Here is an 11,958-nt window from a genome sequence, read left to right on the forward strand (position 1 = left end):
AAATTTTTTTTCAGAACAGAATAATATTAAATTAATATTTTTGTGTTTGCCAGTTGGGGTTTTGGGGTCTTTTTGGGTTTTTTCTCTCTCTTTTTTTTCTCTCTGTGCTATGTTAGCTGGCAAGCCTAGCACTGACAAGGCATCTTGTCTGCTTTAACTGATCTGTAGAGGGAGAGTCTCCAAGCTTAGGTCTAAAATGTGTATTCTTGTCAATGAAGCACTTCTTTTTCTGGCTTGTTTCATGATAGGGCACATAGAACAAGTTCATGCTTGATATAAAATAAGGCAATTTGTGTATCTGTTATAATAGGATGTTCATTTCTTGTTTTCCTTATGTATGTATAATACATTTTAGGTATGGGAAAATTGTATCCACGAAGGCTATTTTGGATAAAACGACAAACAAATGCAAAGGTATGTATATTTGCCTTTATACTGCATTCACCTGAAAGTCATAACTGATCTATAAAATATGTTAATGTTGTATTTTAAGTGCTTTTTATCTTTTTTTTTCCTCCCTCATTCTTATTCCTAAACTGGTCAGTGTATTCAGTCCGTTTGTCTCCAGTGGAGCTGGCAGGCAGCCTGTGTTGGTGGTGCAGCCAAGCTGGAGTGAAGCTGACATGCACAGTGCTGACTGGCAGTTTGCTTCTATTTTAAAAACAAAAATGGAGTTAAAAGCAGCTTTTCCCCTTTTGCCTGGAGAAACTAGGGAAGCTTACAGAAGACCATTCAACTGTACTAAGCATCTGAAAAAATTATACATTGTGGAAATAAGCTCCATTGATTAGAGTAGCTTAAAGCAGCACTTGATTATATGTTCCAGTACTCTTTATTGTGTTTTGTTATGTGCTATTGAATGTATTGGAAGCAAAGAGAGGGTTCATTTTTACCAAAGGAATTGCAGCTGGAAAAAAATTAGAACTCCTTTAGATAAGCTGGATACTTCACTGATTTTCATCACTCACTGCATTTGCAGTGAGATCATATCCCAGCAACATGCTTGGTATGAGGAGGTGTGGTAGTAGACACTGAAATACCAGATTTCAGACTTTCTTTTTTTAACAATGGCATATATTGTCGTTTTACAATGACATATTATTGAGGATAATTTCTAAGTAAAGCAAAATATTAAGTCATCTGATTTAGCAATGTTAATAACCATAACACCCATGAGTGAGCATAGAGCTGATAGGCAGGGGGAGAAGAGTTCATCATTAATTAAGAAGGTTTTTGTGCAAAACTTGGAAGCAGTGCAGAGGCATAGCGTTTTGGCTCCCCATCTTATGCAATTAAAGGGGCATTGACAGTTCAGAAACTGAAATTTCTAGAAATTTTTTTCCTGGCTTCTGTGTAGATATCATTGTGACTAGGAAAGAAGAGATGCCCTTTTCAATTATTTTAATTAGTTAAGGCCTATGATTGCACTCAGCTGATTTAGTCTGTCCATTCTGTCAGTTCCGGAAGTCTTCAGTAGTCCTGTGAGTGATACAGAAATTATCACGTTAATGCTTTAAGAGATTTAAGCTGACTTTTCCAAGACAAAATTTAAATCTCACTGATGAAAAGCAGTAGCTAACAATCTGTTATTATAGTGCAAGGTAAGGCTGCAAGAAAGCTCACTGTGTGTCACTGAAATTTTGATAGGAACATAAGTAGGCAGAATGCAGATATCTAACTGGAATTTAACCAAAAGATTGACAGCATCTCTGGCTTTTGCCAAAATACACACCCTGGGATTTAAACTAAAGAGCAATAGAGTTTATGTATCATCTAGAAGGTGGCAAAACCAGCTTTGATGGCATGCTTGGTGTCAGTATGTACTTTGTATTACACCCTGCAGTGTGTTGGTGAAAACCTAGGCTGCCATAGGTATGAAGAGCTAGTCTGGGGTATGGAGAGTTAGTCTTGCTTTGCCAGCACAAAACTTGATATGAGCTAATTCACTTTCTTCATGTCAAGATTTAACAATCCGTAACACCACGTGTTACACAGAACAATATGCTGCTTTCTTCAGCTCTTTGGCAGGATAAATAAGCTTGCACTGATGTACAATGCTGCTTGAGTTGTTTTTTGCAAGTTAAGAACTTTAAAGATGGGTCAGTTATATCATTACACAACCTCTTTGTTCTCAGTATAGATATATTGTAAGAGAATACTATTGTATTTTAAAGAAAAATTTCCATTTTCTACTCCTCTAGAGGTTTTTTAATTTTGGGGGTGTTTGTTTGTTTTCTTTTAACCCAACTTCAACATTGAAAAGGGATTTTGTTAATACTTGGGCAGTTATTGGTGGAAAGGAAGGGGATTGAAAAATGCACGGTAAGGTTTGCAATAACATCTAGTGGAAGTAGCTTCCAAACTCTAACTGCCTTGAGGATCCAGCTTTTGAGTTGCATTAAAAATCCCACCCTGTAAGGTCAGTGTCTTTTGAGGCCAAGGTATGTTGCTATTCAGACATCCTGGAATCCATTAGTTATATGTTGTTCAGAATAAGAAGTTACTGAAAATATATGGAATTTGTTACACTTAACTTCGGTTTTATTATAAGATTTAAAGATTGCATTATGTGGCATAGATGCTTTCAGGACAATTTTTTATGTTCTTGTTTCAGCAGCAATAGGAAAAATAATTTGCTGTCACTGAAGCTGAGTTTTCACTCACTTTGACAATGTAACTGTCTTTTATGAGTATACAGTGAGGTAACTCATTCACCAAAAATTCAGTAGATATGTGTCCTTTAAACTAAATTCCTCTCCCAGTTTTGAATAAACAACATGTAACTTCTGGAAGAAGAATTTAGTTTAGAAAATTTAACAGACGATGCTTTGCTTGGTGATCTCTGTGAAATAAACTGCGGTTAAAAGATGCATACCAGATAACACAGAGCAAAGCCATACTGCTTGTTAGCAATTCGGCCAAAATCCTGATAATGAGTGGGCATGAAAATGGATTTGTTCCACTAGGGTAGGTCCCCACCAGTTCAAGGTTCAAGAACTTTGCTCAGTTGTTTTTTTGGGACTACATGAAGAACTTCAGAGTTCAAATTCTCCCCCTTCGTCAATAAGAAAATTATATTAAAGAACTGTGCTATAGCATACAAAATATTTGATTGTAAGATGGTTGCTCTCTTTAACAAAATACGTCTTCTATTTCAGGTTACGGTTTTGTTGACTTTGACAGCCCTGCAGCTGCTCAGAAGGCAGTTTCTGCTTTAAAGGCCAGTGGAGTCCAAGCACAGATGGCAAAGGTGAGTCAAAATAACCAGCTAATTCTTGCAATGGGTTGTGAAGAACAAGCTTGTACATTAGCAGAACATGGGCAATGTGGAGTTTCAAGTTGCAGGCCCTTTACAGCGAGCAGAGTCCTCAAGCCATGGGATATATTAAGGTAACAACATGGAGGCTTTTGGCTGCCATATCCCAAATCATCTCAGCTAGTGAAATAAAGATGTGTGGTATGGTAAAGTCTCCAAACTGATCTGGTTGGATTTGTCAGTTTAATCATTATGGTATTTTCCATTGACTTCATCAAATGCAAGTTTAGCAATACTTTGTTAGAACTACGAGGGGTTTAATGAGTAAGTTTACAGCACAGAAGTATGAATGGTTTTATACTTTGCTTGTTTTTTACTGAGGTTAGCAGACTCATGATATGGGGATGAATTTTTAAGCACAGCATGGCAAAATTTAACCTTTGAACTTTGTTTCAGCCCTTGTAGTATATTTTCTGTTAATGTAAGTGAAACATGTAATGTCAGTAAAATATAAATCTGAGCGTTCATGATAGATGTCTTGAAATTGTTAGCCAACTCTTTGTCAACCTATATATCTGCTAAACCAGGAATTATTAAAAAATAAATAATATCTATCTTTTTTCTCTCATTTTTAGTGATCCTTGCCTCTGAATCAGGTTATTAGCCAAATAGATAATACATTAGTAATGATTTTGTCATGCATTCTGTCAGATGGCCTGGTTCCAAAAGAGTGCCATAAACACCTCTACAAATTTATTAACTAATGAAAATAGTACCAATATAATCTGCTGATATAATTCTGGTACCTCTTAAAGCAAATTTATTTTTTTTCTAGTTTGAAAATAATATTCTAATTAAAAAAATAAAAATCTAGTAATTAACTAGTGATCTCAGAGGCTTTTTTATTCATGTAGTCTGCTGCAGATCTAGCAAATCTTTCAAAGTTATCCATTAGGTACAGATTTTTTTCAGATGAGATATTTTCCACAGCTTCTTAGCTGAAGAGAACAGTTAAGCTAACAACATAAATGTCTCTGGATGGATTCCAGAGTAACAAAATGGAAACCATATGTTTCATACTTAATGCGTGTTTCATGACAGCCATGACACAAACATACATGCTTACTGGAAAACACTTGATTCTTTTTTCTATTTATAAGGTTTTATGTATGCTCAATAAAGGCCTTTTAATTAATCTTTAGGTTTTACATGATCACTTTAAAATAGACATCAGATTTTTCAAAGCCTCTGTCTGCAATCTTACGGATATGATATCTAGGTCAGAGGGGCAAGAGAATGTGAGGGCATGTAAATTAATTTTCCTAATGAACTTTGATGTCCGATTTAATTGTCTTCTTGAGTAGATGGAGAAGCTGTAATAATTAACTATAGTAATCTAGTGAACAGTTTCTTAATTTTTTTCATAGTGTATTTCTCTGACTCGTTTCCTCTGACAGTTGCAGTGTGGCTAATATTTCTTTTTGTTAGCATTAATGAAAAAACATGCACCAAAATTCCCAACAGTTTTGATTAATTTTTCTGACACTGTGTCAAGCCTGGTGACCTGTGGGAAATCTGTAACTGCAAAGTTTGCATTCCAGTGGAACTTGTTCTGCTTAACACAGAATGTCTGAATTACTAAAAAGATCAATTCCAAAACCAACCCAATGTACAGTACCACGAGAAACAGTCACAAATGACTATGAATTTGAGTGCTTTGATTGTGTATTTTGAGCCATTGGATTTATTTTTTTTTCTCCTGGGCAGTGCTGCTCTCCTTTAGTCTGAAAAATCCTATCTCCAATTAGATGCTCCAGACTGGAAATGGCCAGTCACAGTTGTTTGGCAAGATTAGCAAATCAGACTCTTCACATGCAAGACACTATAAAAGTTTGTGTTTGTGTGTTTTGTATTTTATCCTTTTCTAATCACCTGTGCGATGAAGTGATCTTCTTGTAGTGAAACTGCTCAGGCTTAATCCTGAGTGTCTCAGACAAGGACCTGCTGGGCAGTTTGTCTGTCTGGCCAGTTGGCTTTCTTACTGACCTCTACAGCTGCTTCTGTTTCAAAGAGAAATATATGCCTGTTGGTGGGATTTATCCATGGGAAGGTGCTGCAATTACTCTGTGCCCAGGGTGTCAGGCAGCAGCATGGCTCCTCAGTATTCTCACCCTCCTCCTAGGCATGGTGGTGGTCCCTGACCTACAGCAGCTGAAGGGGAAAGGAAAGTGTTATTGCTGAAGCAGTGTTCTGACTCTGGCTGCCATAAAGTCCTTTTTGTGGTGTCCTACTGTAGCTGTATGTCAGTGAGTTAAAAATTATTCACGTCAGCACGTTCATCTGCAAATCCTGGTATAGTAGAAGTGGTTCACATTTGTATGTATTAAAATTTTTGTTGTTGTTTTGTAGAGATAACTTCAAATTATATTATTTTTACTATTGATATAAATAATGAAATCATTATTATTGTTGTTGTTGTTATTATTAAGCTTTTCCTATCCATGGGGGAAGATCATGCTGTACTCAGCAGTCTGCTTCCAAGTTGATCTGACTTCAGAAAAATCAGTTTCACCAGCTATGTTTTTGCTATTGCTGAGCAGACCAGGAGGGCCTAGTGCCCAAGATCTGGCTTCAGTCCAAATCCTACCAAATCTGTTCCTGGGCTGTCACTGTTGGTGGAGAAGTGACCAGTTCTCAGCACATGTTGTGGTGATAGTGTTGGCTGTGGAACCCTGTGTCAGTCCATTGGTCATTGTGTCTTCAGCTATTCAGCTGTTTCCAAGATCTGAACTGGGAGTGCTTTACTAAGATGAAGCAACCTGGGAAGTGTTTTGCTTTGTGCTGGTTAACAGTATCTTCTCATTACAGCTGAAACAGAAATGCCTCCAAATGCTGCTAAGAGCTTACATAAGATGATACTGCATAGCCAGGGAATGGGAGTAGCTTTTGGACAGAAATTTTAAAATGGTGGTAACAGGCTATTGGCCCTCTCCTCTTTTCCACTTGAGTATTACCAGTGTAAAGTGCATCTCTTTCAGGGTGTACAAGTGGCTGTGGAAAGGGATCAGGAGATGATGTGAGTTACACTGGTAGCCCACTTGTTTCAGGACCTGGTACAAACCCAGTAGCTTATCTCTTTCTCAAGGGCTAAGGTATGGAAAGAGCAGATACATGTCTTGTAAGAGTGCTGTTATTTTTGTTTACTTAGGAACTGGTGAGTGTCTAATTTTTATTTTCATTCATTTTAGTTTATCAGAATTTCTTTTATTAGTTTACTGTGTTTGCTCCTAGAGGAGTGCTTCCATTATAAATGAGTAATAATAAGCTGTGATTTTGCAAAGCTGTTCAGTCTTAGGTGAGATTAGTAGTTGTATTGAAAAGCTCTGACCATTTTCTTTGTTAGAAAAGTTCCAGTTGTTGTCAGAGTGAATTTTCTGAGAATTCTCTTGCCACCACCCCACAGGTAAAAGTGAGATAACTCTAGGTTTCTCCACTGTTCAGAACAGAAAGTGACTTCCTATAGGAAGATAGGTGCACACAGAAAATCTGCCGTGTATTGGTATTTTGAATGGAGATGTAAATAACTGAGAATCTGTAAGGGGTGTTTTAGAGATGGTGAGGTCTAAGTGGTATTGAGATATGAGACACCTAAATTCTTATAGGCTTTTGACCTTGAATTTAACGAAGTATTGGAGTCAGTGCTCAGACAGTTCTGTCTCATCAAATGGTATTGAGCTGAGTTCACCTGTAGTTACTGAAGTAACTATGTTTCGGGTGGAAAGCTGACTTCAATGCTTGTTCTTCTGGTTGTAAACTAATCTGTGAATGTAAAAGGTGAAAAAGAGCTACTGAATAAGAATGGTTAATAAAGCCCACAATTCTCATCTTTCTGTGTAGTAAACTTAAGCCAGGAAGAGAATCGTTGTGTTTGTAGCCCAGATAAATTCAGCTAGACAATATATTATACTGAGTGCAGAGCTGCACAAGCCAACTAGAATACCAGTCTGGCTATGGCAGCTCAGAGTTCATTGAGTGTTAAACAGCTCCCTTTGTGGCATGGCAGGGACATTTGTACAACCATATTGTCCAGCTCATGGTAGGTTAACAGATTTCTGAGATAATACACTGAAAGGCTTATATCTACTAAAACTGTTCTACATATGGAATTACCACTTTTTGCAAAGAGCTTGCAATGTACTTTAGGCATCACAAGAAGGATTAACATACGTTCCAGAATTCTCTCCATTGAATTTCAACCCTGTGTTTAAAATTAGTGTAGCATCCTCTCTTTAAAATGGTTTAGCCATCCAAGTCCAATGCAACTGCCATAGACTCAATGACCCTGATCCTCCTGACTTTGTTGTTGATGGCCTTGTCTTCTCATGTCTCCTCTGTTCTCTCTAGTGAGATTTTTAGTTCTTCTGTATGTACAACTTTGTTATAAGATTGTCAAGTTCATTTATAACTTAAAGTGATAGTCATTATTTTCTGCTTTGTATTTTCATGATTTTTTCTTCCTGTGGAAGCACAAACTTACCTTTAGTAAACATACACTTACGTATAATAGAAGCCATGAATGTAGTCCACGGACATGGAAGATTTCTGTGGTCAATGAGTCTTGTTAATTTGAGCCAAGGAATGCTCTCCATGTACTAATGTGCATTTTTGGGGGAAGAGTAATTGTTTATCCATTCAAAGATTTCCCCACAGTTGCACATTTTTAGGACTTAGGGCATTAGATTCATAGTGTTACAATTTCCTCCTCCTTAAAATCTTCACTTCTGCAAAACACAATTTAGTGTGCTCCTCCTTTTATTGTATTAGCTCTCACATTAACAAATCACAAAACATTTTCAGATATTTTAAGCTTGTGCAAAAAATTAGGGCCATCTTAAGAATTGTTTCTTACTCAGATTGTGCCAGAAGGATGCCTGTGCTAAAAATAGAAAGTATGTTGTGCCATCATATGCTGCCTCTTCCACCATTCTTAATACACAATTTCTGTTTTCTGGAGCAATCTATTGGCCCTCAAAGCAACAGACCAGGCTCTCTGAAACTCATGACATGGCGGTGGATTTTAGTTTGGGATGAATATTAGCCCATTGTCTGAGTTCATGTTGATCCTCCAGAACCCAGAGATGACCTAAATTTGTAATCTTTGTAATTTTTACTGATGGTTACAAAGGCAGAACAGTGAAGTACTCGCCATGTGCTGATAGCTTTATCGCTCTTTTCTAAGTTCAATGTAGGAGCATTTTCTAATAGTTTTAACTTACTTTGGGTGACTTTTTTTCCAAGCATATTTGGAAAAGATGAACTGTCACATGGTATAAAGTGTGAACTGTGCAGCAGGTGTGAGCTTTTGGGGAGGGAAAAGCTGCTTAGCTGCTTGACCTCATCCCTGTAACAGAAATCAAGGCTTCTCCGCAGCTATTAAGCATAATGTATTTAATGCAGTTTTCCTTTATGTTGCTGATAAGAACATGGTTTTAAGTTAGCAAAAATGAGAAAAAGCTAGCTGTTTTGAGGTTTAATAATGTATTGCTTTTTGTACTTGTCTTCACTGTGACAACCTGCTGGAGAATTAAATCAGTTTTCATTCCTACAGAGTAAAGTAAGAAAATAAGTTTAGGTTACCATGGTAGCTAGTGCACTTAATCTAACTAGAGAAGGTAGGCATACTGCAATTTTTTTATTCTGCATCTGGGCTTCTGAATGCCATAGAACAGATGACAGGCAAACAGGAGCTAGCTCAAGCAGATTTCTACAGCAGTTTTTAGCAACTGTCTTGTTAGTAAAGTTTTCCTTTTACCTACTTAGTCTTAACTTTTAGTAGGTAATAGTATTAAATCCCACTGTAATAGACTTTTAAATAAATAGAATAATTGTTTCTCCTTTTTATTTGTAAAAGTACTTTAAAGTCATTATAAAAGAAATTGAAAGTAAGCCGAATTTTGCTTACCTGGGTTCAGATGGCTGTCACTTCAGGAATTGCATGTGCACTAAATAAGACAGTTAACAACCACTTCCCTTGAGTACACAGCTTCAACCCACAAAAGTCTTATCTCAGTTGCTAAGTACTGCTGTGGCTTGTTCCATCAAGGGTCTGGTGCCTTGTTAGGAACTGTGGTGGACTTATTCAGCCTTCTATTGGAAACTGTGGCATCTGTGAGTGACATCCAGAGCTCCCAGGGAGCTCCCTAGTGCCCTTCTAGCAAAGGCAAAGCAAGAATGCCCGGAAGTAAAAAGGGAGTGTATTTTTGCAATGATAGTCTGATTGCAAAGCTGATCACAGTACTTATTGTAGTTAAAAACTCCTTTTCATACAGTTCTTATTCCTCTTAATACAGATGTGCCTGTGAAAATGTTTAGTTTATTAATCCTATATAGTGTTTATGCAATTCTGAGAACAAGTGAAGATTATGGAAGTGATTTTTCCTTTGAATTGTCTTGTTAACAGTCTGTGGTCAGACAGTATTAAAACTGTGGCTAAAACAGGCATATTTCAGTGAGACACTGGCCAATTGTAAATTTTAAAGTAGTTTCTATATGAAGGCAGGCAAGCATTTAATCCCTTCCCTATCAGCCAGAGGATCTTCATGCTGTGAGCAGTGCCTAGTCACATGTTTCTGAATGGCTATCTGTTCGCTCTGACCTTACACAGAGCAACAGAAAACAGATGTCTTATCGTTTTGCCAAGTTTCTTGCTTGCAATTTAGGAACAGTTCCACACGCACAGGGAGGTTTTTGTTAATTTTTTTCAGATGATGGTGGAGCACTTCACATTATGTAGGACTCCTGATCGCATCTTTCTGCAGAAATGAATATTAACAGTTGATTATTCCCATAACTTTTATAGGAAATACTGTATCTTAGTGTCAGCTTGTTGCATTAGTGCTCTAAGTGCTCTTTAGGACAAAGAAGTGCATTGCGCTGCAAGAACACTCTTCTGCATCTTTGTGTTAAGTTCTGCTGGAGAACTTCTGGAGACATGGCTAAAGGTGTTTGGTGAGAAAAGACCAATAGAAACTTGATGATGTGCATTGCTAAAAGCAAGACTTCTGAGTTTCCTTGGTAATATGGATAGTTACGGTAGCTGACAAATTCTGTGACATTGTCCATAATCTGAAAATCCTGAGCACTTTCAGTGTCTTGCAGGACCTGCGGAAGGTTCTGTTAACTGAGGAGAGCCCTGCATGAGATAGGAAGAGTCTCAAATTGAACAGTTTTCCTAAATCACATAGAATAAAAAAAAAAATAATTCAGTGATTTATATTTTAATGTCTGCTTGCTGCCCCAAAGTTCGAAACTTTTCACTGACTTTAGTAAATCTTGTTGCTCATTCTCATAAAATGGTGCAAATAGTTTCAGAAGATTTAAGGTTTCTAAGGTGAAAGCAGCATATACAATTTCATGGATTTTAAGCACAGGAAGAAACCCCTACCTCAAAGCACTCAGAATGATTACAGGGTACGGGCAAGGTTTGAGCTGATTTACATTGGAAGGTATTTTTGCTGGTTTCACTTTTTTTGCTTAATACCAGGAGAGGAGATAGAAACTCAGATATCAAAGGAATTATTTTTCTCTTCTGAAACAGAATAGTAATAACCATAGAATCATAGAATCAACCGGCTTGGAAGAGACCTCAAAGATCATCAAGTACAACCATGTGAATTAAACTATGGTGAGACAGGTTTCAATAAGGAAGGAAGTCACAAAACTAAATGTATTAAACTCCTGTTTGCCAGAGAGTCAGAGGGATGAGTTAAAGAAGTTTGTCTTTCTCCTAACTTCCTGATTTTTTTTTTAACTGTTAGCCATTTTCCATGCAAAAATCTTGTATAAAAACAAACATCTGTTTGTACGGTGCCGTTTGCGTAAGATAGCATAAAGACGGATGGGGAGTCCTAGTTGTGGTTGCCATTTGGAAATCAGCTTGGAAATTCAGTGTGTTCTAATGGGCAGGAAATTACTTCCTGCTTATGATCTCCCAAAACATACCCAGATAGCTGGTTTGTCTTGTGGACATGACAGAAGCTACACAGTGAAATGTGTTACTAACAGGAGGAGAGAAGGTGTATTGCACATGAATATGTACAATTTTTCCACTGCCAAACTGTATAAAATTCTGAATACTCTGTAGAAAGTGTTCAGTCTTGCTTTGCATCTACCCCAGTGGTTTTATCTTAGTATTGTAAATTAGCCCTTTTCAGAACCAATAGCAGTCTTTTTTTTCCCCCTGCAAAGTGAAGAAGTGTATTAAATTAATCTGTCCTGACTCAGTTGGACTTGATGATCCTTATGGGTCCCTTCCAACTTGAGATACTCTGTAATTCTGTGATTGTCCTTTATAGCTGAACTGCTGCTGCTCCCCAGAGTGGCCATGGGTTTGCACCTGCTGTGCAGATACCACCTCAGTGCACTGTGGAATGTGTTTGTTGGCATTTCAACTGTTTTGTTCTGGAAGAACTACAGATGGAAAAAATTTAAACTCATATTCCAGGTTTTTAGTGTGACATCCTCATCCATTGGCAGCTTTTTTGCTTTTCCTCTTTGTCCCATGCCTGCCATCTTTACCAGTCCTAGCCATAGACACATGTAGAAGTGTCTTCAAACTCCCCTTTTTCCACTGTGCTCTGTATGTTCTGTCAAAGGAGCAAACCCAGAAAGATCTGAATCCCTGGGCTGTAATAGACTGTGAT

At 37.5% G+C, this 11,958-nt stretch overlaps 1 protein-coding gene across 1 annotated transcript in view; it reads left to right on the forward strand.

Moving 5' to 3' along the window:
* Positions 1-355: 355 nt before the first annotated feature.
* RBMS1 (RNA binding motif, single stranded interacting protein 1) overlaps positions 356-11,958 on the forward strand; it is a gene marked incomplete at its 5' end in the record, with an annotated part of 41,282 nt that continues 29,679 nt past the window's right edge. Inside the window, 2 exons of the mRNA XM_009072803.1 lie at positions 356-414; positions 3,159-3,250. Of these exons, the coding sequence (XP_009071051.1) occupies positions 356-414; positions 3,159-3,250 (151 nt within the window). The remainder of the gene's footprint in view (positions 415-3,158; positions 3,251-11,958) is intronic.

This window comes from Acanthisitta chloris, unplaced genomic scaffold (genome assembly GCF_000695815.1).
Source record: "Acanthisitta chloris isolate BGI_N310 unplaced genomic scaffold, ASM69581v1 scaffold30244, whole genome shotgun sequence".
NCBI classification, from domain to species: domain Eukaryota; kingdom Metazoa; phylum Chordata; class Aves; order Passeriformes; family Acanthisittidae; genus Acanthisitta; species Acanthisitta chloris.